This window comes from Xenopus tropicalis, chromosome 3 (assembly GCF_000004195.4).
Source record: "Xenopus tropicalis strain Nigerian chromosome 3, UCB_Xtro_10.0, whole genome shotgun sequence".
In the NCBI taxonomy this organism is placed as follows: Eukaryota; Metazoa; Chordata; class Amphibia; order Anura; family Pipidae; genus Xenopus; species Xenopus tropicalis.
This window is the reverse complement of record NC_030679.2, coordinates 132,585,113-132,610,041: the sequence shown is the minus strand read 5'-3', so window position 1 is coordinate 132,610,041 and position 24,929 is coordinate 132,585,113. Positions and strand designations below refer to the sequence as shown.

Genomic DNA, 24,929 nt, shown 5'->3' with positions numbered 1-24,929 from the left:
TCCTGATTGAGGTGGAGGGCCTGGGACAGTGCCCTGGATACATAATTACATAATAATTGTGCACATTAATAGACAAAGGCTGGAACAGAAATGTTTTTTTAATAATTGGGACTCAATAGTATCCCAGCAGAGCTCCATACATTAACCTCCTCCTGGGAGTGATGGGCAGGCTGGTCTGATATCTTATGGGTGACTTATGGGACAGGCAGGTTTGGGCTGCAGCCTGGGCTACCTAGGGTTGGGCTTGGGAACGGGTCACATTGGGCAGCTCACAGAAACATTCAGCAGTTTGGACTTTAGGTCCGTAGCTGCTTGTGATGATGGGATAGGGGTGCTGCAGAGCCTGCCCCTAGTGGTAACTGCAGAGTAGGGGTGTCAGTCATGGATAGTGTGGGGGTGGGGTGCAACTCTACCCCTAGGCTATTAGTTTGTCTGCTGTGAGATTCAATATAAGCCCTGGTATTTCAAAACAAAGGCCCCAACAGCCCCCACACACACTTTCCTCTTATTACGTTTTTCTGCAAAAAAATACCAAGAGCAGCCAATATATGCATCATTTAATTAAAAAAACAAAAATATTATTTGCCTTCTGGATGATTCTGTATAAGAATCTGCTCTGTGCCAAACAGTGAGGGGACAGGGACACCTTGTGGCTGCTTTTGCCACTACATGAGCCCCCTCAGATAATGGCACAGCCAAGTTCATTAATTAGGGCCGAACTATAGTTGTGTTGCTGGGGGTGCTGGAAAGTCACATCCCACCATCTTGTCTGCCCTAGTTTCATTCTAGTATTTTGGGGGGATAATGTCATAAAAGTTACAAATCTGGCACTAGTTCTACTACCCATAGTAACCAGTCAGGAGGTGAAATACTGGACCCACTAAGTTCAAACCCTTCCCTAGCACGCCCAGGCACACGTCAGATTACTCGCTCACGGTTAAAAGATCAAATACAGAAGTTAAAGGGCTCTTTGAAAACTTGCAGAACCTGAACATTTCACACTTTATTGCCCCACACATCTGCCCTTTAAAGAAGCCAGCAGAACAACATTTTTTGTTATCTTGTTTTCCCTCTGACATTTGCTTTGCTGTGAGATAAAAACAACAATTCCAATATCTGCTGGATAACCTAAACAGTTGACTCCCTCACCCCTTTAACATCTGCCTATTAAGGAAAAATGACAGCATTCAAGGCTAATTGACTGCATGGCTGCTTAGAAACCAGTGATGCCCGCAGTGTGAATCTGTGCTGGTTACAGCAGCCATAAGGATATATGATGCAACCGGTTGCTAAGGGTACTACAGGGGGTGCAACAGATGTGACTGCTCCAAGGACCTCCAGGGAGGGGGGGGTCATGGGCAGAAAGAATCCAGTCTGTCCCATTAGGCACACAGGGGTCAAGGGATGTAAGTGGATAGAGGGCCTGGGATGAACAATGTAGAGTTTGGGTGCAAACAGTGGTGTAAATATATGGGAAGTGAATGTGCTGGGCTGTGTTGGGGCCCAGGTCAGTTGGGGTGAAATGCTGTCCTAGATACCCCTAAAAGCCCAGCTCGAAGGTCAGTTGGGGTGACATTTTGGGAGCCATGCTGTCCTAGATACCCCTAAAAGCCCAGCTTGAAGGTCAGTTAGGGAAACATTTGGGGAGCCACGCTGTCCTAGATACCTCTAAAAGCCCAGCTTGAGGGTCAGTTAGGGAGACATTTGGGGAGCCTGCTGTCCTAGATACCCCTAAAAGCCCAGCTCGAAGGTCAGTTAGGGAGACATTTGGGGGAGCCTGCTGTCCTAGATACCCCTAAAAGCCCAGTTCGAAGGTCAGTTATGGAGACATTTGGGGGAGCCTGCTGTCCTAGATACCCCTAAAAGCCCAGCTCGAAGGTCAGTTATGGAGACATTTGGGGGAGCCTGCTGTCCTAGATACCCCTAAAAGCCCAGCTTGAAGGTCAGTTATGGAGACATTTGGGGGAGCCATGCTGCCCTAGATACCCCTAAAAGCTCAGCTCGAAGGTCAGTTATGGAGACATTTGGGGGAGCCATGCTGCCCTAGATACCCCTAAAAGCCCAGCTCGAAGGTCAGTTATGGAGACATTTGGGGGAGCCATGCTGCCCTAGATACCCCTAAAAACCCAGCTTGAAGGCCAGTAAGAGTGTGACTTGGGGTGCAGACTTATTTGCTGCCCCCGATATTCCAGGCTCTATGGGGTAATGACTGAGATGCCAATGTTTCCCTATATCTGTAACCCTGCTATGAGCTTAGGGGGGTCCTGACCAAAAGTTGGACTTCTAAGGGGATAAGGGTTGAAATGAAAAACCAAGTCCCACCAGAATCAGGGGTCACTATTGTGGGCTGCTGGGAATTCATGGCTGGAAAGGGAAGAAAAGCAGATTTGCTGTACGGTTTTATTCTGATTTTGGATGCACCGTTATCCCCCCCTTTCTGTTTAATGAGCCCTCACAGTTTTGTAGCCATACTTTCCCTTTCTGTTTGCAGCTTGCCTGCCGTGTTTGTGTTTGCGCCCCCCCGTAGTGTGTGCATGTTCGATTCCAGGCAGCACCTCGCACAGTGTAGTTTCTTTATCATAGGAAATGTAAATGTGCCGAAATATCCATCCATAAACCTTTGCCCTTTTACAAAGCAAGGATGTCCAATCTGTGTCCCACCGGCTCATGTTGAACTATAACCTTCACCCTCCCTTGGAAGCCACAAGCTGGGTGTTTCAGTTCCACAGCACCTGTGGGGATGCAGGTTGGACGGCGCTGCCGTAAAGCATTGTGGTTGTGATATTAACGCCAGTGAGAGAATGCAAGGTGCTAACAGACATCCTCCTGTGTATGGAAGCGCCAGCCCGCGGATGAGGGATGTCTAACCCCATTTTGTTTTTCTGGTAGATTCGCTATCGGAAGGATAAAGCTCTCTCCAGGCAGACGCCCTGCTTCACTGCTGTCTCATCACTGAGGGACCTGTCTAACGGGAGCGCTCTCGCTGCCACTGTACATTACTATTGCCCCGCGCAGCTCAGGCTACAGGGTAAGTGGCTCTTCCTACCAAGTGATGAGGGGCAGGTGTTGTACCAAGGTACCAAGGCTTGACATCAGCTCTTTTCTCTGTTCTTCTCCATAGATATCTGCTTGAAGGACACCATGTCAGTGGCCGACAGTCTCTATAACCTGCAACTCCTGAGAGAGTTTTATGCTCAGCACTTGCCTCCCTCCTGCCCCCTCTCCTTGGAGGATCTACTGTACGTGCCCTCTGCCCTAAAGGTGAGACATCACACTCTTCCTCATATATCTGTCTTCTACCCCCATGTCTCATCATTATCCCTCTATTATTATTACTATGATACACTTCCACTTCCATCTCTCTTCTGGTGCTAGCTCTTCAGTTCATTTCTCCCTCTCTTTTCTTTCTCCTAAGGGGGTTGTTCACCTTTAGGCTGATGGCCCACGGAGTGAGTTAGTCGCCCGCAATAGATCTCTGCTACCGCGGGTGACTAACTCGCAGTAGGAAACTTCACATGACTTTGAAAAGCCGAAGCCAAGCATAGGCCCTGCCACAGGTGGCTCCTATTGTTACGGTGGAAAGGCATATTGGAGCAGTCACCTGTAGTAGCAGAGATCTATCGCAGGCGAGCAACTCGCTCCGTGGGATGTCAGCCTTAAGTTAACTTTGGTATATTATAGAATGGCCAATTCTAAACAATGTTGGTCTTCAATATTTATTTTGTATTTTTATTTTTAATTTTTTTGTTTACCTTCTTTTTACTCTTTCCAACATTCAAATGGGTCACTGACCCCAGCAGCTAAAAACTATTACTCTCTAAGGTTACAATATTATTGTTATTTTTTGTTACTTCATTTTCTATTCAGCCCCTCTCCTATTTATATAGCTGTCTCTCATTCAGACCATTCCCTGGTCGCTATCATCTCGCATTCTACCTTCTTCTGTTACTCTCCATCTTCCCTTTCTCCACGTGTACCTTCATCCACCCATTCCTCACACTGTCACTTTAAACTAACCATCAGTCCCTCTTACTTCATTTATATCTACTTCTCTTCCTCGGCCAAACCACCCAACCTTCTCCTGTCCATTCTCCCATTCCTTCCTCAATCGCCATCTCTTCATTGATTTCTTGCTTCACATGTCCACCCATTCCTCTTTTCCATCACCTGTCCATTCTTGCATTCCTCCATCCCTCTACTCCCTTCATCCATTCTGTCCTCCACAAACCTTTACCCTCGCCCCCCGACTTAATCGATACCTCCCTTCATCATTCCTTCCTTCCCTCTTTTCCTCTCTTTCTCTCTCCAAATCAGTTCATTCACCAAAGCCATTTCTCCTGTTAATATATTTATTTCCATGCAGGTTAATCTTGTAGCTCTCCTGGCTGATCTCTACCTGTGCTTTGAAGTGGCCAAACCTGACTTTGTGCAGCCCAAAGGTTGGTCTATTTCCCCTATATACACATGACTATATACAACTGACTGTGTGTAGTTCTTACATGACTTTCTCTTGCAGATGTGTACCTGCACAGTGAGAGTGCAACGCCTTCCAGTGCACACAGTGGGGGGTATGTATCCAAAATCTTTTTATATTTCATACCATCCACTATCCTCACCATTTTGTGTTTGATCAGCCTTTTAATCATTTCATTCTTCTCTTTGCAGCAGGTCCCCAGTCTTCAACTTCAACCGGCCTGGCAACACGGGTAAGGCAATTCATCCAAGATGCTGTAGGAAGTGAGCTACATGTGTATTTCTTTTCTTGAGTTCATCATTTCTCCTTCTGATTCCCAGGCTCCCTTCCTCATTCCTCTTCAATGTCCCACATGGAAGGATTTGGAAAGGCGTGGGTAAAAAACCCTCTGAGGTAAGTTTGCCGAGGCTGCAGTGCAATAACTGAGTGGTGTTTCTTTGTATTGTATTCCATTTTCTGATCTTTTGTTTTTTTTATCTGTTCCCTTTACAGTCATCCGCTGTCTCAAGCAGTCTCCTTCAGCATTCCCTTTGGCTTGGACAGTGATGTAGACATTGTGATGGGGAATCCTGTAAACATCATGCGCTCTGTCAGCTCTGACAGCCTCAATCCTCCAGCTTTCCCCCCAAAGTCTCCCAGCTGTGTCAGCCGGGCCACCTACACCCCACCTGAGGATGCTGCTGAACTTCGCACGTTAAAGAAGGTTCCGGGGAAAGTGACCTCTGATCTGAATTCTCAGGATAAAACTGCTGGGAGCCCAGGGGTGCAGTCGGACCTCCCCACAATTGAGGAAGCCCTACAAATTATTCATAGCTCAGAGGCACGTCATCTGCCAGATGGAGCACCAGATGGATTTTATCTTCACTCTCCTGAGGAGGCAAAGCCCCCCAAAGTTGAAGAGTTAGTGGTTACCCCAAATGTGGGTGTCTACAGGACACATAATGCTTCCAGGAGGCTCTCCCGGGATGATGACTCTGTTCTAAGGGACAACAGCCTGGACTCGGATGCAGAGGAGACTAAACCCGCTCAGGATTCTAGCCGGAGCTCTCTCAGCTCACAAGCAGATTCTAGTACAGGACCAGGGACAAAAATGACCAGTTTTGCTGAGAAAAAAAAGAAAATAAATGCCAAAGCGACTCCAGAAGGTTCTCCCTCATCTTTGCCTTTGAACTCTCCCAATACCACCACATGGGCTCAGAAGGCTGAGGAGTCTCCTGTGAAGAGTCCAGCCTTAAATTCAGAGATGAACCAGCTGAGTGCCCGGCTTGAAGAGAAACGGAAGGCCATTGAGGCACAAAAGAAAAGAATTGAAGCCATCTTTGCTAAGCACCGCCAACGGCTAGGCAAAAGTGCGTTCCTTCAGCTTAACAAAAAAGATGGAGAGGAAGGAGAGGTGGAAGAAGGGAAACTATCTCCAGATGAAGGTCTCCCCAAGGAGCTAGATGATGAAGGAAGGAGGAAGCAATTCTCAGAAGATGAAAACAATGATGAAAAATCAGATGTTGTGATGCGACCCCGAGTTGAGAAACAAGTCAGCTTCTCACCTGATGTGGCAAAAGAAGGTCTGGATAACAATCTGGGGGATTATAACCGTGCTGTAGCTAAACTGAACAATGCACTGTCCTCCCTCCAGTCAGATATGAAAAGGTTGTCTGATCAGCAGGACAAGATGATGAAAAAGGAAAGCAAGGCCTGGGTCATTCCAGCCCCAAAAGCCTCACCACCTCCACATCGACCCAAATCTTCACCTCCTGTTCGCCTCACACGAGAAATTCAGGCTCCTCGTTCCTCCTTACCTGCATCCCCCTCACATTCCCCATCCCGTTTTGTTCCAAAGTCTCCCCAGCCCAATGCAAGGAGGTCTTACCAACCTGTGCCTATAACACCCAAAAGTCCCAAGACTAATCGGCCAGTTGAACTTAAGCTCCCTCCCGTAAACAGAGTCCTCACTCTTCCACATAATGTTGATACCATACCTCATCTGCGCAAGTTCTCCCCAAGCAAAGTGCCAGATCAGACAAAGACATCCATATATGTTACTCATAAGGGACTAGAGGGAGAAGAGGATGGAGAGACTGTCCCAGCTGTAGAAGGCCATGGTAACATGCGGCCTGTTGCTTCTGTGGTGCCACAGAGTAGTGGAGTGGCCCCTTGGACTGAAGAGACAGAGTCAAAGAGAAGCAGTTTGATAGAAATACCACTGTCAGATTTAAGGGCTGCAGAAGATTCTGAGACTGAAGGCCCAGACTCACTGGAGGGAACACCAGGAGAAGACGAACTGCAGAGAGGGGGAGTTGGATTCTTTTTTAAGGTTAGTGATGACTACATCTACTCAACCACACTACCGCTTCGGTCATTCCTTTTGGCCCTGTTATTGCGGCAACAGAAGATGTATCCAATCCCCAAAAATATCAGATGTTTGGAATTATAGACCGTTTTTCCACTACTTCCATTCACTTGACATTTTAGTCTCAGTCGAGCTTGACTTTGGAGCCATCACTCCAGCATAGAACAAGTGCTTAGTTAGCTAGGAGTAGAGCTGACGGCTCCCATCTGCTTTTACCTGCAGGGCGAGGAGCGGACAGAAGATGAGATGGCACAGAGAAGGGCAGCTCTCTTGGAAAAGCAACAGAAGAGGACAGAGGAAGCAAAGAAAAGGAAACAGTGGCAAGAAGAAGAGAAGGAGAAGAAGGAGGAGGCAAGGTATGTGTCTATGGCAGCTATGTGTTGGGGAAGAATGTATTACAGGGGATATAACTTGCACTGTATAAATCCCATAGGGAACATCTACTATAATAAGGGGGGTCATTTATAAACACTGGTTGCTATGGGCTGCTGCCCAAGTGCTTAGTGCCCAATCAGTAATTGCTTTTTTCAGCCAGCTGCAGGTTGAACAACAAAAGCAAACATTTGACTGGTTTCCATGGGTTACTGCCCAGGTGCAGATTTGCCCAGTGTTTATAAATGAGCCCCAGTGATTGCAGTTATTCAGACGTGGCGATTTACGATCTTTGGTCGCACGAAAGATCGTACAATCAGCCAATAACAGTTCAGGGCTGAAATGGCAGATAAGGAGGTAGAAACAATAGGATTTCTACCTCCTTCTGCCGATTCAGCCCTGAAGGCAGATTTTGATCAGGCGCCTTCTATGGCGCCCAATCAAAATCTTTTAACCTGGCTGATCGGCGAATCGACCAATATCAGCAGCCTCCTGCGATATCAGTCAACTTGCCATACACGCACCGAATATCGTACGAAACGGGGTTTCGTACGATATTATTGGTGTGTGTATGGCCAGCTTAACACTTAACTTCCCAGCTGCAGCCAACTCATGTGGTCACTCACGGACAGATTATCCCCCACCCCCTCTAATTGGCTGATTCCAGCATCAGTCCATCAGTCAGCCATTCGCAGAGCACTTGTGGCATGGATTAGTTCTTTGTAGTAAGAGAAAAATGTTACGTTGCGGAAACACAAATAAACCATTTTTATCTCTAAAACTACATAAAAATGAATGAACCCTATTCTTATACCCACTAGTGGATGTTTTTGTAACGCCCCACACTGTGTGCCTTATATAAGTCAGGCCCTGCAAGAATACAAAGAGATACTGTGTGTATCATCCACTAAATTCCTTTATATTCTCTTTCCAAAGCCGCCAGCAGCAGCAGCAGGAGGAGCAGAAGCGCAAAGAGGAGGAAGTAGTGGCACGGAGGGGCGACTTCACCAGGAAGGAGTATGAACGCCGGCTGCAGCTAAAGATCATGGAGGATTTGGATAAAGTTCTACGGCAGAAGCCCATGACAGTTCGGGCAGTTAAAAAGCCGCGCCCAAAGACTGTCTTCCGAGACGACTCTGTCATTTCCCGGAGTCCAGTTCGAGGCCTACTAGGTACGAGTGGGAAAGACCTGAGAAATGTTGGGTCTGGCCCTGCGTAGGGCACCTTCAGTTCTGTAACCAGAGTCTCTGTGCTTTGCTTTCAGGTTCCAAGCTCAGTAAAGTCTATTCCCAGTCCACAATGTCTCTGTCCACTGTTGGCAATGAAAGTGGTTTTAGCACTATGAAAAAATCTCCTAAATCCCCAAGGTGAGGCTGAGAAAGATGTTGGCCACTTTGCATTGTACCATTGAAGGATATTAATGAGCTGGAGAGAGTGCAGGGACTGGAGTGCAACTAAACTGGTAAAGGGGATGGAAGGGTTAAACTATGAGGTGAGACTGTCGAGGTTGGGGTTGTTTTCTCTGGAAAAGAGGTGCTTGCGAGGGGACATGATTACTCTGTACAAGTACATTAGAGAGGATTATAGGCAGATGGGGGATGTTCTTTTTTCCCATAAAAACAATCAACGCACCAGAGGCCCCCCCTTTAGATTAGAGGAACGGAGCTTCCATTTGAAGCAGCGTAGGGGGTTCCTCACGGTGAGGGCAGTGAGGTTGGGGAATGCCCTTCCTAGTGATGGGGTAATGGCAGGTTCTGTTAATGCCTATAAGAGGGGCCTGGATGAGTTCTTGAACAAGCAGAATATCCAAGGCTATTGTGATACTAATATCTACAGTTAGTATTAGTGGTTGTATTTATAGTTTATGTATGTGAGTGGATAGATTGGTAGGTGTGGGTTTGTGGGTGCTGGGTTTACTTGGAAGGGTTGAGCCTGATGGACTCTGGTCTTTTTTCAACCCTATGTAACTTACAAATGAGTAAGGATCCTTGTTTCAAACCCCTAGTCATCTGCCCAACTTTTCACATGCAATAAGCCAGTAATCCAATGTAAAACACACCTGTAGACCAAACTATAATTGTAGTCCATAAAAAGTTTTTTTTGCTAGACACAAAATGGTGTCTAATGTTCTACTGAAAGGGAGGTCCATATTGGCACCAATGATGAGACAGCGTGAGAGCGGTGTCAATGGCAGAAACTTTGGCTTTCATGTTTTTAAAGGTATACTGCCATGGGAAATACATTTTTAAAAAACACAGATTTTTTTTTAAATGTCACATGGGGCTAGCCATATTCTTCATTTCCCAAGGTGCCGCAGCCATGTGACCTGTGTTCTGATAAACTTCAGTCACACTTTACTGCTGCGCTGCAAGTTGGAGTGATATCCCCCCCCCCTCCCAGCAGCCGATCAGCAGAACAATGGGAAGGGAGCAAGATAGCAGCTCCCAGTAGGTATCAGAATAGCACTCAATAGTAAGAAATCCAAGTCCGGCTTGGGACTCCTCCAGTTACATGGGAGTATGAGAAACAATAGGTTAGCTGAAAGCAGTTCTAATGTGTAGCGCTGGCTCCTTCTGAAAGCTCAGACTCCATGTAAATGGTAGAGTGAATTATTTGCTTTTAGAAATAAAAAATATACCATAAAATCAAGCAGAATTTTTGCACGAACACAGTGAACGATGGATGAATGGGTGGTGCCTGTAGTGATAAACATTAATGTATCAGACTTAGTTGGTCTATGGCACCCTACTATCACCGCTGACCCTTATCCACCTGTCACCTCTACTAATGGTGAATGAGTCCCTTATTACTCTGCCCTAACAGTAACATAATGACGTTAATAATCACAGCCTTTGCTTCTCATCCCCATGATACAAATATATATTTGGTCTGTCTCGTTCCTGCAGAGCCATGTCACCTTGTGGCCCAATGTCTCCAATTAAAGGTACCTTTGCTCAGAATGGGGACAAGGACTGGGACGCTGCATCCACCGCATCATCTCCCGCGTCTATCCCAGAATATACTGGTAAATATCATTTTACAGTCTGGATCTTTAATGCTTTGGTTCCGTATAAGCCCAGAGAATTCGCTCATGGCCCATGCCCTTTAGTGCTAGGGACTGATTGTTGTATTCTATTTGAATCACTCAGGTCCCCGTCTCTACAAAGAGCCAAGCGCTAAATCAAACAAGTTTATCATACACAATGCTTTATCTCACTGCTGCCTCGCTGGCAAGGTCAACGAATCCCAGAAGATCAAGGTTCTAGAGGTAAGTGTGCAGCAAACCTTTCCCATAGTGATTGGCTATAATGATTCAAACCCCTTTCTTACTGGATTATTACACAGTCCAGGAAATAAAGTATTGTTTTTAAAATAACTTGATGAGCAGTTCATCCCCATGTTCATGTCCAAGACGTTCTATGCATGGAAAGCCCTAAAATGAGCCTCTGTATGATAGATACCACTTGTAACCTATATATGATTGGTGCTGCTGGTGTTTGCACCCAAGAGTGGGGTGCAGGGAAATTAGGACCAGGGAGGAGTGGCTGAATAATGTATTGCATTGGGCAGGTGTTCATGGGAACATAAACTTGTAAATCTGGGATTTTCAGTAGTAGTGGGCATTTAACAAAACACCAGAATGGGATTAGCCCTACACCGTTCCTTGCTCTTCTTCCCTTACATTGTCTCTGTCTGCCATGTTTCAGGATATGGAGAAAAGCCCAGCCAACCACTTCCTGATTCTCTTCCGTGACAACAGCTGTCAGTTCCGGGCAGTCTATGCCTTTTCCGCAGAGACGGAAGAGCTAAGCCGCTTGGCCGGCATCGGTCCTCGTACGATCAGCTTGGCTATGATAGAAGACATCTACAAATACAGCTCAGACCGAAAGCGCTTTACGCAGATACCAAGCAAGACCATGTCCATGAGCGTCGATGCCTTCACTATACAGGGCCATCACTGGCAGAGCAAAAGGCCAACGACTCCCAAGAAGGCAGGCACGCCAAAGTGAATACATCCTCAGTCGTCTTCATCTGGGTACCAATGTGTGGTGCTGCCCGGGCTCTTCAGACTGGCACAAATACCACCTTTTCAGTTGCGGTCTATTAGCTGTCCTGTGTTGAGTTTTTGCTCAAGTGGTGCCTGTTTTGAATTGAGTATGGTCAGGCTGGTGTTCACTTTTGCTTGGGCCCAACTGTTTTCATTCGGACCTCTCCTAGTTCCTTTACTTCATCTCAGCCCCACTGGATCTAAAGAAGCCGGTGACCACTGCCTCCTAAGGTGGTGCCCACTTTGCCCTCCTTCCTCAGGGTGGACTGGCTTCATATTGACTTTTTCTCTGTTATGGAATGTTATTACATGATGGGCTTGGGTAGAACTTTCTCTCTGCATTTATTAGTCGAGCTGTCCTACAGCCCCCTTTTCTTTTTAACCCCCCTCCCTTATTGCTACTCACTGCCCCCCTACTAATGTGCCAAGCTGTTATTCACTGCCCATTCTAATTTAAACAAAGCTATTGCCCACTTAGGCCAGTGTTACCCATGTCTCTTTTTTAGTTTCTGCTGAAATGGTGCCTTCTGTCTGTTGGTGGCCAAGGTGCAATTCACGGCCCCTAGACTTAGTAGAAAGGAGGTCTTCTTACTTAAGGCACAATATTCTGCCATTATCTCTGGTTAATTGGAATCTTTTTCTTCTGAAGGTAAAGATGAAGGTTACTTTGTATATCATGTATAGGTTTTGCCTTTATGAAGATGGACATGGCCTCAGACCCTATTATTATTATGTGTCCACACATACTTGTTATGGGGTATTATGCTTATAACCATCCTTTCATCCTCCCAAATACCAGAAACCCCACTGCCTGACTTGATACTGCCCATTAGGCTATTTAGCTGCCCCGTCCTTCTTTCCCTACAACTATGACATCCTTCGACATTACGTGCTTGCCTACACTATTTGTTTGAGTGAATACTGGGTGTATAAGAAGCTAATGTGTATTTATATTATGTGCTGTATAGCAAGGGATCAAAGAATATATTTTATAGAATGAAAAGTCTGTGTGTGCTTGGGGCATTTGGCAGGCCTTTGTGGTTGTTTCTGAATGAGCATCGGATACACAGTGCCACTTCTCATCTGCTATTCACGTGCCTGCTACAGCAAACAAACTGGGTCAATACAATATAAACGTTTTTTTTTTTTTTTAATTTTGCCTTACACTAAGATTTTCTACCTTCTCTTATAGTTGGTGGAGAATGCGCCTTTTTCTGTTTTGGATTAAACCTTCTAAGCAGTGGTAGAAGCTAAAAGGTGGAGAGCTGGGGTCGTTGCAATGAGTTGGACTGCAGATCTGACATAGTACAAATATCCAGATCTTCAAATTAAAGTCATGGGCAGAGAGGGTTCTTCCATGTGTGGAGAGATCTGTTAGCCAGGAGACCCTTCTTGGCACCCCCTCAATGAATTAAAGTGAGCTTTATTATTAAGTAAGCTATGACTAACTGTGGGAAATAGTGGGTTTACTGTATAGTCATTAGCCTTCTGCTAATGACAACTCGGCTCTGGTCAAAGTGATCAACGGTGAGATCAAGCACATTCATGTGCCATCTTTCAAGGAGAGCACAACTCCTCTACTGTTCATATGGAAGTCTTGTCTTCTTTATGGGGCTTTACTTTGTAGTTACTTGTGCGCTTAAAGCAAAGCCATCACTGAAACTGGCTTATTCCCCTCCCCATAACTACAGCGCACAAGTTACTACTGCTGTTTCCTACAGAGCCTGGTTCCTGATGGGCTTTCATGGTTTTCTTCAGCATCACACAAGCTGCACCCTGTAACAATCTATATTAGGAGGGGGGGGTTATTTTTTTTTCCACAAAACTCTTCTATACACCCAATCCCCTGGAGAAGTCTACCTGAACCACTACCCCATTCTTAATTCCCCAACAGAGAAAAATATAAAATGGCATATATTCACTTCATTTACCTTCTGCTAATATATATCAAGATTGTCCCCAGCCCTGCCCCCGAGGACTTATCCACACCCCCCAAGAGTACAAGCTACATCTCTACACTATTTATAATACTGCTACAGATTAATACTAAAGTGCTAGGTGGACCCGTCAGTGAGTCTGGACTCCACTTCTGACAATACGCGGCCCCAACACTCGTCTTGTATTTATAAATATACATAGATTTATTATAAATATCTATATTAATGATTTTGCAATTATTTGTATATAAAAAGAATCAACGAGAATGGAAAAAAAAGAATGGTCTGTGTTTTATTTGCAGTTCGTGTGGTTGATGTTGTGGGGGGTGGGGGGGGGGTCAGTCGTCGCTAATGCCAGAGAAAACAGAGGCTGGAACAGATTTCTGCTCGAGTTGAACTTCTGTGGGCGAAAAGGAAAAAAGAACCTCAGGTTAAAACATGTACACAGTGATCAATCCTCTCCTTGAGGTGAAAATACTCATCAGGCAGCAGTAGCCAGAAGCAGATGTAGCCTGTCACTTCCTGGTCAGGGCACATAGACCTGTCCCAGTCAGCTACAAGCTAGTAAGTTTGCAGCGATTTTGGGAAAACTGACCTGATCAAAAACAGCCAATGAGGTTGCTTTGAGTATAGCCAGCCTTCCCCATGTAACAGCACTGTATAATATGCTGGTACTACTAGTTAATAATGCACCTACACACCTGGTATAGGCAACATTCCCACTACAGCCATTATAAGGCTACAGTTCCTACCCCTCCTGATAGATACTGGGAGCTGCAACAATATAAAGTTCCCATGCATGATCAATACTGTGGCATCCAAAATATATGCCAGGCCCTATGCCCTGCCCGGATACCAGTCTCCCAGCATGATTAGTGCAACGCTCCAGGAGTACTTACCGTCCGGCTCAAGTTCCTCCTCCGACTCGTCGTCTTCCCCTATGTTAATCTCGTCTGGATTGGACTGACGCGTTAGCTCTGCCAGTTCTGAGCGGGAGGCGTCTGACCTGTGATGGGAAAAGCAGGGTTCGGCTTAGCACAAGGTAAGGTGGATCCCTGCCACATGGGTGCAATATGAATATCAGAGTATCACCAACCTGACAAATAGGATCTTCTCCTTCATTTGAGGCTTATCTTTCTCAGCCTCAGCTGCAATGACCGCTGCTCTCTGCTCCAGCGCCTGCATTTCATCTGCTGGCTCTGTAACAGAAATCATTGTTAATTAGGAAACTAACAAGCTGCAGCCCAATGATAAGGGGCAGACTCTGAAGCCCAGGACTGCTGGGGGCCCTGCCATTCTTTGAGCCTATAGAAACAGTTTTATTCTACTCAGTATGGGGCTCTGGGAGAAAATGGGTTTCTGATGGCAGCCCTACCAGCATATACACAATGCCCCTGGATCCTTATAAATATACCATTAATCCCTTCGCTGGCTCCTCCTTCTGCTGCTCGCAGTTTCTGGGACACAAGGAATGTGCCCTGAGTGTTGTACTTGGCCTGCACGCTTCTTTTCACACGCAACATCTCCCTCAGAGTGTCTTCATTCCCGTGCCGCACTTCAAAGTCCCTCCATGTCTGCCAGAACCCAGCTGTGAGCTGCAGAGATAGGATCACCAAGGGCCTCAAACATTACAGTCATTACACTGGGTCCCACAATGTGTGTGTTATACAGAGATAGGAAGAGACATTACCAGTAACAGATAAATCGCTGGTAATATCCCTTTGATTAAAAAATATGCATTAAGAACTCTAACAAGGAAGTCATGCTTTAGGGTTTTAGGGTGTAACTTCAGCAGGAAGAATTAAAGTAATGCACATCGGCTTTAGCTCCAAGTAATGCTTGGTACAGATATACACACAGTAGCTACAGCTCCTAGAGGCTACATGGTTGTCCTTCTATTACTTAGATTAAGTAGCTTGGAGGGATAGCAACTGCTGCTCTGAGCTGTATAAAAAGGGCTGAATATGAAGAGGCTGAATCCCACTCACCCGCGGATCACACATCTGGGAGCAGTAGGAGTAGATGGCTCTGGCTCTGTCAATCTCTCCCAGTTTGCACTCCATGTCAGCAAATCGCAAGCACATCTCCCGGGACTGCTCATCAGTTAACAGCTAAGGAAGCACAAAGAGTTCAAGATTCACAGTGATGAACTGATTAAGCAAAATAAAAGTTAGGCCACGGGTGTGCATCTTATCCCAGGTCACATGTCCAGCATGAAGCAGCCATTACTCCTAAAGCAAAGGGTTTTATGGATCAAGTTCCCCCTTCTGTCAATGCTTTCTTGGGAAGGGAAACCTCATTACTATTGGAGGGCAATGGGAACATTTGAAGGGGTACAGGCTGCCCATTACTGGCACGGCTAAAGCTCTGCTAGATGCTGGAGTTCTGCTACAAGCGGAACAGGAAACGATGCCCAACCTGCCCAAGTATGAAAGTATAACTGAGAGAAATGGGTACCTCAATGGCGCGCTCGTAGATACTGCGTGTGTGGGTGACCCCGTAGATTTCTGCAGCTCTCTTGATGTAAATATTGAACATCTCGTACTGTTCCCCTGTCTCCACAGCCTGGGTTGCTCGCTCATATAAGGCCATGGCATGGCGGGCTAATCCATGCTCTTCTTCCAGTTTGGCGTAGAGAAGGAAAATATCTGCCAGAGACCAAACGTAGATTAGTGCCAGTTCCACGCTCTTCAATCTACCCTACCAAGCAAAGACACCCATACTGATCTTACTTTTGGCAAACTTGCGCGGGCAGCCGTCCAGGGATTGCTCAAACAGATCCCGAGCTCGCTCCAGCTTTTTCCCTCCATAACGAGCAATGAACTTGGAGAGGTAAGTACTCCATATGTCATAGACATTGGGCCACCGGAACAAGGCGATACCACGTTCATAGGCCTGGTTAATAAGAACAGGGTGATAAATGAGACCGTCTCTTTAAATGACCGTCATACCCACCCCTTGTATTGAATTTATAATTATCTGTGCTTTGTTATCCTGTAGCTTTTAGGAAGGTGTTGTCTAAACTGATGCTATGCCCTCATATAGGCCTCCTAGTATTATATTCCCTATTTTTGCTGAATATGTAGCCTTATGGGCAAGGAGAGGAGTTTTCTGACATTATTACGGGTGTGACCAGTTGAAAAGTAGTGATACAGGGCATTCCCCTTGCTTTCTCATAGAGAAATCACACTATACGTATTGCCCTGTACTAAGCACAACTCACAAGGGAAACATAAGTGTGTAGTCGTGCTTGTAATGTCCCAGGATGAGCTGCACCCAAGGAAAAAATGATCAATAAAGCTTTAAATTAAAGGCCAGTAACACCATGAAATGAATACAAATTCCTTACATTTATAGTGTATATCAGTCTCTCCATATTTCTTCCATACTGAGACTTGCATGCCGGCCCATACTTACCCCTAAATAATAAATGGCACTTGGCACAGGGCATTGGCTTAATGGCTGTATAGAAGCTGCACGTACCTTAAAACTCTCCTCGAAGTAGTTGTGCTCCTCCAGGAACAAAGCATAATTGATGATAATCTGTGGCGTTGCAATGCGCAGGTCAATTATCCGATCGTACACGGCTTTCGTGGACTGCAGGATAAAGATATTTACGTTAATCTCCTTTTTTCCCATTTGATTTTTAGGCTACAGCCCAGTCGCTGAAGCAGGACAACATTAATAAGGAATTGCATGTAGCACCGTATAGCAGTTAACTACAAATCCCAGCATCCTCTGATAGCTATTAGCAATAATATCCAAAGAACAAATGGGTCTCTCCCCCCCCCCCATTTTAACATGAGCTCATTCATTTGGGGTTATGTAGAAAGGTGCACAAGCACTATCTAAACTGCAACACATATAGATTTTATTTTATACAGACATACCTGATTCCACAGACTAAAAAGAGACCATGTTACTTACAAGAACCATTTCCTAAGCCCATATAAAGTCCCAGAATCCATCACTTGCCAAAAGAACAAAGTGAAGGAAGGGTTGGATAACTGTGTGAGCCTAAAGTGTGCTGGGCAAACAGTACCTGCAGCACAGACCATCATGGTTTCCTTTCAATTTGTGGAATTGGATTTGTCTGGGTAAAAAAAAATATACATATTTATATTGATTTCTGGAAGCTCAGACAGTGTTAAATGCACTGAATGGGCTCATGTCAAAAAGAACGGAGTGTACAAATGGGGTATTAACCTGGGGTATTAACGTGGGAATACTGTCAGGCACAACCCAGCAGGGAATAAAACACAAGTTATTAAACCTAGTAAAAAATGGGGAACTCCACCCAAAAATGCATAAAGAGAAGAACATTCTCAGCAACTGCGTTTGCATTAATTCTATGTTTGGTTATAAAGTTATTTGGGAAGGTAATTGCTACTAAAAGCCGCCGCTGTTTATACTTGCACTGTATGTTATGACTAGGGATGCACCAAATACACTTTTTTGGATTCTGAAGAACCCCCGAATCCTTCGTAAAGGATTTGGGCAAATACAAAACCGAATCCGAATTAGCATGTGCTAATTAGGTTTTGGAAGGGTTAAATGAAAAATTTTCAATTTCCCTGTTTACATGACAAAAATTCACGTAATCTTTTTGGATACAATTCGATTCGGCCGAATCCTGCCGAAAAAGGCAGAAGCTTGCCCCAATACCGAACAGAATCCTGGATTCGGTGCATCCCTAGTTGTGACTCTTGAAACAAGCTAGAAGCCAGAAAATCCTCCCGCAATGTACCAGCAATGTAGTAAAAAGAAAAAAAATACTTTCAATAGAAATAACAGTTGTTCTGCACTTATATTGGAGATGCAGTTGCCCGCCACACTCGGCAAGTACCGCATACTGGTCACATGACTGTGCCTCTCACAGCAATTTCTTATCCAGGAAATCTAAATAATAGATAGATCAAAACTGATTATAGTCAATACCTTAAAAGTGCCCAGACTCTCCTCTAAGTCTGCCAACATGGACCAGACTCGCAGGGACTTGTACAATCGGTTCTGGACAGGCTCTGATGAATCAAAATATTCAGCCTTCCGTGCTGGCACAGCTGTAGCTTTCTGTAGAAAAGAGAAGATTATTCAGCTAAAGGCACATAATACAGAAGCTAATCCCTAGTATCTACAAGCAGGGACTTCCTGACCCATCAGGATCATAACACACAGTATCTGCACTCAGATACCCAATAGGCAGTAACCTCTGTATCCATAATGGCACAGGCTCTGCTCACATGGTATCTGCCCCCCTGAAATAGCAGGAGCAAAGCCAAGACAGGCAGAATCGATGTAGGAACATCTGGGAACTATCAGGGGACACCCTCAGGGATATCTGTCGGCCATGATCCCATAAGCATTGAGATATATGGAGCCATCAGGTAAGACATCTCGCTGGGACAGCATCTCCTGACAAACCATCTTTCCTGAAACCTCAGTTCTTACACCTCATTTATTTATCTCGTACCCGTAGTATATTAAGCGCTTGTTCATAGTTCTCATGTCTCAGTTCCATCTCGCCAAACTGGCACCAGACTGAGGCCAACTCGTCCACATGTGTGTACTGTACCAAGGTTGCTCTTTGTAGGATGGCCCGAGCCTGGCAAATCCAAAACAAAAGGGTGTTAATAAGTTGTATTAGGAACCAATTAATTGTTTTATATAAGAATATAAATCTTGGTCAAGATACAATATTACTTATGGCTGCTAAAACTTTATTAATCAAACAAAAAAAATAAACTCACATCTTCGATCTGCCCATTGTCCTCATAGAATTTAGCGAATGCTACCCAGAGACTGTGCGGTTTCCCAGTTGCTTTTGCAGGATTCACAGTCTGAACAGCTTCTGTGTACGTGTTTATTATCTGCAATAAGTTAATATTGTCAGCATGTTCTAAAACATCTCATGCTACTAAATCTGCTATCCCACAGCCCCAGTTCCTTCCCAGAGGCTATTATCCCCCCACTGCTACTATAGGCACCATCTCCCCCTACTATACCTGCTATCCCACAGCCCCAGTCCCTTCCCAGAGGCTATTATCCCCCCACTGCTACTATAGGCACCATCTCTCCCTACTATACCTGCTATCCCACAGCCCCAGTCCCTTCCCAGAGGCTATTATCCCCCCACTGCTACTATAGGCACCATCTCTCCCTACTATACCTGCTATCCCACAGCCCCAGTCCCTTCCCAGAGGCTATTATCCCACTGCTACTATAGGCACCATCTCTCCCTACTATACCTGCTATCCCACAGCCCCAGTCCCTTCCCAGAGGCTATTATCCCCCCACTGCTACTATAGGCACCATCTCTCCCTACTATACCTGCTATCCCACAGCCCCAGTCCCTTCCAGAGGCTATTATCCCCCACTGCTATTATAGGCACCATCTCTCCCTACTATACCTGCTATCCCACAGCCACAGTCCCTTCCCAGAGGTTATTATCCCCCCACTGCTATTATAGGCACCATCTCTCCCTACTATACCTGCTATCCCACAGCCCCAGTCCCTTCCCAGAGGCTATTATCCCCCCACTGCTACTATAGGCACCATCTCTCCCTACTATACCTGCTATCCCACAGCCACAGTCCCTCTTCCCAGAGGCTATTATCCCCCACTGCTACTATAGGCACCATCTCTCCCTACTATACCTGCTATCCCACAGCCCCAGTCCCTTCCCAGAGGCTATTATCCCCCCACTGCTACTATAGGCACCATCTCTCCCTACTATACCTGCTATCCCACAGCCACAGTCCCTTCCCAGAGGCTATTATCCCACTGCTACTATAGGCACCATCTCTCCCTACTATACCTGCTATCCCACAGCCACAGTCCCTTCCCAGAGGCTATTATCCCCCCACTGCTACTATAGGCACCATCTCTCCCTAATATACCTGCTATCCCACAGCCAGAGTCCCTTCCCAGAGGCTATTATCCCACTGCTACTATAGGCACCATCTCTCCCTACTATACCTGCTATCCCACAGCCCCAGTCCCTTCCCAGAGGCTATTATCCCCCCACTGCTACTATAGGCACCATCTCTCCCTACTATACCTGCTATCCCACAGCCCCAGTCCCTTCCCAGAGGCTATTATGCCCCCACTGCTACTATAGGCACCATCTCTCCCTACTATACCTGCTATCCCACAGCCCCAGTCCCTTCCCAGAGGCTATTATCCCACTGCTACTATAGGCACAATCGCTCCCTAATACACCTGATTTCCCAATAAGCCGATGCTTTACCTAGGGTGAGGTTATCAGATGCCAGCACATAACCAAAGTTATGCTTAAAAACCCAGCAGGTGAGCATCAGCCTGTAGGTTATACCACAAAATGCAGAATTTGGAAACAACTTGATACGTCCCCAGATTTTGCATATAAATGAGGTAAAGCTGTAGTTCACTCTCCCTGCTAGAAATATGTGGTGCATGAGTTCAGTGAATAAATAAAGGAGAAAACAAACAAACGGCATACCTCGTGAGGCTTGTCTTGGTATAGTTGTACCCGCTTGTGCCACTCATGTATATTGTGTGGGTTCTGCCGCAGTAACACAGCATTGAGTAAGAGCGGCCTGCGTTCTATCAGCTGCTCGAAACGAGCCAGTCTCAGTTCAAGATCCAAGTCATCTGATCAGAGAGCAAAAGGCACATAATGTGTAAGAGTGAAGGATGAAAGGTGCTAATGGGCATACACAGTCATGGATTGTTTCTTACCATCGTCTTCTTTACCCAGATCACTGACTGTCTCCATCTTAGCAGCAATGACGCTCTCTTCAAACTGAGCATAGCTGTCAAACACTTGAGTGAAGTCTCGCACCGTCGTAACTGTCTGAATTGACTCCTCATAGACATCTCGCGCCTTGGAGTACATAGTAATCAGTTACAGAGGGAATAAAGCAGAAACATTTAAAAAGATCACAAAGGGATCTCAGAAGGACCAATGCCAAGTAGGCATGAAATAGTTACCTTCTCAAAGTGGCCACTGCGAGTGTGATATTCAGCCAGGGCGCACCACAGCTTGCCCCTCTGGTCTGTAAATCGCGTAAGTCCCCCTCTAATAATGGCTGCAGCGTCCAATGATCGAACAGAGCCGGGATGCTGGGAGAGAAGTGTGCACAGCTCCTGCCACAGCTATAGGGTATAAGGGCACCAATGTCAGCATTGCTTCTTAATTAAAGATGTAAAAAAATCTCTTGCTGTTAGGAATACCGTTCTGACTGACCTGGTAATTGGACTTCCCTTCCTTGGAGACAAAGCCATCTTGATTTACAATAGTTGCCAGTCGGGAAGCTGCTTCATCCAGTCTGTCAATGGAACGGAGGTACTCTATATACTCCTCTGCATTCTCTGGTGACAGCTGGGATATAAAGGTGCATAAGTGAGCACATTAATATCTGGCTTCTGTCAATATTACCATACCGCAATGTGGGGGTCTATTGTTATTCATCCTAACACAGAGATGTTTTTACAAGGCTGTTGCTTATTTACATTATAAGGACCACTCGGTGCCAATGATACTCTCAGTCCGAAGAGGTGAATAGCAATAAAATGAAACAGCAAACTACAATGTCCAAAGGGAGATCTATGAAAAACATAATGAGATACAAACAGCACATGGGGTGTCACATACCTTGAGATATCTCCTATACACCCTGACAGCGGTCTCGGGCAGTGGATGGGCTCTTACAAAACGCAAGTAGAGGGGCCAGATGCGGTGGTGCTGTGTGATGGGTAGTGCGCGCAACGCTCGATCAAACGTCCTCCTGGTGCGGGTAATTTTACACTGATCCATAAGAAACTGGCAATAATCCAACCAGATCCTGGGCATCTACATAGAAACGACATTACTAAGAATCAGAGAGCAAATGTCCAGGGGGTATGGAAGAAGTTAACTTATGACAAATGCCCATATAGGCCAGAAGATGCCTGGCAAAATGGACCAGAACAAGGAAGCCTGGGATTAGCCCTGTTACAGAGGGAGGGGTTTCTCACCTTGTGCATGAAGACGAGGGCTCGCTCATGGCAGTTATTCACTTCCTCAAAGGCTGGGTCGGTGACACATCTCCTCTTGACTTGCCTGCGCCGCTGCTTCAGGTAAGCGTACCAAAGCTTGTAGCTGCAGGACAAACAGCCGCAGCATTGGTAGGTGGATACAGCAAATAATCTTATTCTGTGATCTGCGCCAACGCCCAGATACTCACCTTCCCGGCAGCTCCTTCAGTGCTCTCTCATACACCAGGTTGAGTGCCTGCGATGGGCCAGAAAGCTTGTTCTCTAGGTAGCGCATCCAGCACTTGACCGAATAGGGGTTGCGTAGGATTTCCTCTTCATATTGCAAGTCATCTTCCTCCTGTGGGTGCAGTGCAGCTGTGAGTATAACATGCCCTTACACATAATTCCCAAACATATATATACACACAGTCAGGCAGGTCAGTCCATATACCGTTATGGGATCCCTTATCCGGAAACCCATTATTCAGAATTACAGAAAGGCCATCTCCCATAGACTCCATTATAAGCAAATAATTCTAATTTGAGAATTAGATGATTTCCTTTTTCTCTGTAATAATAAAACAGTACCTGTACTTGATCCCAACTAAGATATAATTACCCCTTATTGGGGGCAGAACAGCCCTATTGGGTTTATTTAATGGTTAAATGATTCCCTTTTCTCTGTAATAATAAAACAGTACCTGTACTTGATCCCAACTAAGATATAATTACCCCTTATTGGGGGCAGAAGAGCCCTATTGGGTTTATTTAATGGTTAAATGATTCCCTTTTCTCTGTAATAATAAAACAGTACCTGTACTTGATCCCAACTAAGATATAATTACCCCTTATTGGGGGCAGAACAGCCCTATTGGGTTTATTTAATGGTTAAATGATTCCCTTTTCTCTGTAATAATAAAACAGTACCTGTACTTGATCCCAACTAAGATATAATTACCCCTTATTGGGGGCAGAACAGCCCTATTGGGTTTATTTCATGGTTAAATGATTCCCTTTTCTCTGTAATAATAAAACAGTACCTGTACTTGATCCCAACTAAGATTTAATTAATCCTTATTGGAGGCAAAACTAGCCTATTGGCTTTAATTAATATTAAATTGATTTTTAGTAGAGTTATGGAGTTCCAAATTACAGAAAGATTCCTTATCCGGAAACACCCCAGGTACCAAGCATTCTGGATAACAGGTTTGACATCAGCACAATAAGAACTGGGGAAGGATCCCTGCCTTGATCTGCTGTTGAACTGCAACTCCCAAACATTCAACATACAGGTAGCTGCCCGTGCACAATGGCAAGAGTCCCTTCTTTTTTAGCGTTGCCGTTAAAGTAGGGGGTGCATACAAATAATTGTGATTTGGTGTACACAGATGTATACACACACACAAACACACACACAGCAGCCTTTGGGGGGGTTGGTCCAAGCACAGATAACAGGCTGATGATAACAGTGAAAAGGAGCAGGTTAATTGCTTCAAATCTGATGCTTCATTGCCAGCAGAAATGTGGTTACTAAGGGCTTAAGGTGGCCATACACGCACCGATATTATCGTACGAAACCTCGTTTCGTACGATAATCGGTGCGTGTATGGCATGTCAGCGAGCCGACCGATATCGCAGGAAGCTGCTGAAATCGGTCGGCTCGCCGATCGGCCAAGTTAGAAAATTTTGATCGGGCGCCATAGAAGGCGCCTGACCAAAATTCTCCCTTCAGAGCTGAATCGGCAGAAGGAGGTAGAAATCCTATTGTTTCTACCTCCTTACCTGCCGATTCAGCCCTGAATGGTGTGTGGCGGATCTGACGATGTTTCGTGCGACCGATGGTCGTACGAAACATCGTCGGATCGCCACGTGTATGGCCAGCTTTACTGGTCCCATCAGATTGCGAGCCTTGCTGCCCAGCGCTGTCACTTTTTAAAACTATAAAGTAAAGTTATTGAAACCTATAGCAACAAATTACCCCATAATAATCGTATAGAGTTTCAGCTGAGAGTTAGAGCTACAGTGGTGTGAAATATAGCTAGACTCTCAGCCATAAAGCAAGACCGAACTGCTGCTTTGTACAAGTGCCACCCCTACTTCAGTTTAATAAGGACTACAGCTCCCAACACCCCCTTAGAAAATGCATATCAGAAATCAATTTAAGTCATTTAGCACATAAGCGTTTTCCCGAACTGGTGCCTTTAGTTATATCAGTGCCAGTGTATAGAACATATATAACTTGTACTGATGGGACACCCGGAAGCAGGCGGTACCCCGGAATCAGGTGCCTTTCCTGCTGTCTCAGAATGAACACAAACAGGGCTCAGGGGCACCGTATACTTACTATTAATAAGTGTTGATCCGGCATCTCCGTTTCACAGCTCCAGACACACGGTGTAAAATCGTCCCAGCCGGAATTTGGTGCTGCCGGCGCGTCGTAGTGACGTCATCCCAAGCGTTTGCGCGCTTTTTCCTCAGGCAGCAGCTCGGCCGCCATGTTGGTTGAGGGCAGCAGTTAGGGTGTAGAGAAGGGATTGTTGGGAAAGTGTACATTTTCTTATTCTGTGGCAACTAAGCTGTTTTACGTTATGATAAATCTCGATCTCTGGCCCGTACCTCACATTGAGGATATATATATATATATGTAGAGCCAAAACACACTTTGAATTATCAGTAGACCTGGGTCACTGGCCCTAATAAGTTTGGGGAAATGTGGTAAAAGTTGTTAAGTTTGCTATTTTTCTGGTGATCCATTG

At 45.5% G+C, this 24,929-nt stretch overlaps 2 protein-coding genes across 5 annotated transcripts in view; one reads left to right on the top strand and one right to left on the bottom strand.

The window, feature by feature from the left end:
- Positions 1–13,257, top strand: part of camsap3 (calmodulin regulated spectrin associated protein family member 3) — a 59,748-nt gene extending 46,491 nt beyond the window's left edge. For 3 of the 4 annotated variants that reach the window (XM_002941486.5, XM_018092517.2, XM_004912505.4), the window contains 13 exons: positions 2,890–3,028; positions 3,122–3,261; positions 4,364–4,439; positions 4,517–4,568; positions 4,666–4,706; positions 4,795–4,867; positions 4,967–6,785; positions 7,044–7,177; positions 8,130–8,365; positions 8,458–8,560; positions 10,100–10,218; positions 10,343–10,461; positions 10,901–13,257. In XM_002941486.5, the coding sequence (XP_002941532.2) occupies positions 2,890–3,028; positions 3,122–3,261; positions 4,364–4,439; positions 4,517–4,568; positions 4,666–4,706; positions 4,795–4,867; positions 4,967–6,785; positions 7,044–7,177; positions 8,130–8,365; positions 8,458–8,560; positions 10,100–10,218; positions 10,343–10,461; positions 10,901–11,203 (3,354 nt within the window). In that variant the 3' untranslated portion in view covers positions 11,204–13,257. The remainder of the gene's footprint in view (positions 1–2,889; positions 3,029–3,121; positions 3,262–4,363; positions 4,440–4,516; positions 4,569–4,665; positions 4,707–4,794; positions 4,868–4,966; positions 6,786–7,043; positions 7,178–8,129; positions 8,366–8,457; positions 8,561–10,099; positions 10,219–10,342; positions 10,462–10,900) is intronic. The other variant, XM_031899325.1, reaches the window with a different exon arrangement.
- A 188-nt stretch (positions 13,258–13,445) lies between these two features.
- Positions 13,446–24,578, bottom strand: xab2 (XPA binding protein 2). The gene is given in 19 exon segments (NM_001142132.1): positions 13,446–13,578; positions 14,078–14,184; positions 14,275–14,377; positions 14,593–14,773; positions 15,167–15,289; positions 15,636–15,826; positions 15,911–16,073; positions 16,662–16,775; positions 18,117–18,248; positions 18,649–18,780; positions 18,926–19,045; positions 20,657–20,808; positions 20,896–21,040; positions 21,148–21,312; positions 21,404–21,538; positions 21,812–22,009; positions 22,174–22,297; positions 22,383–22,531; positions 24,518–24,578. Coding segments are annotated over 19 exon segments (2,520 nt in total). The 5' UTR covers positions 24,542–24,578; the 3' UTR covers positions 13,446–13,516.
- Between the last annotated feature and the right edge of the window lie 351 nt (positions 24,579–24,929).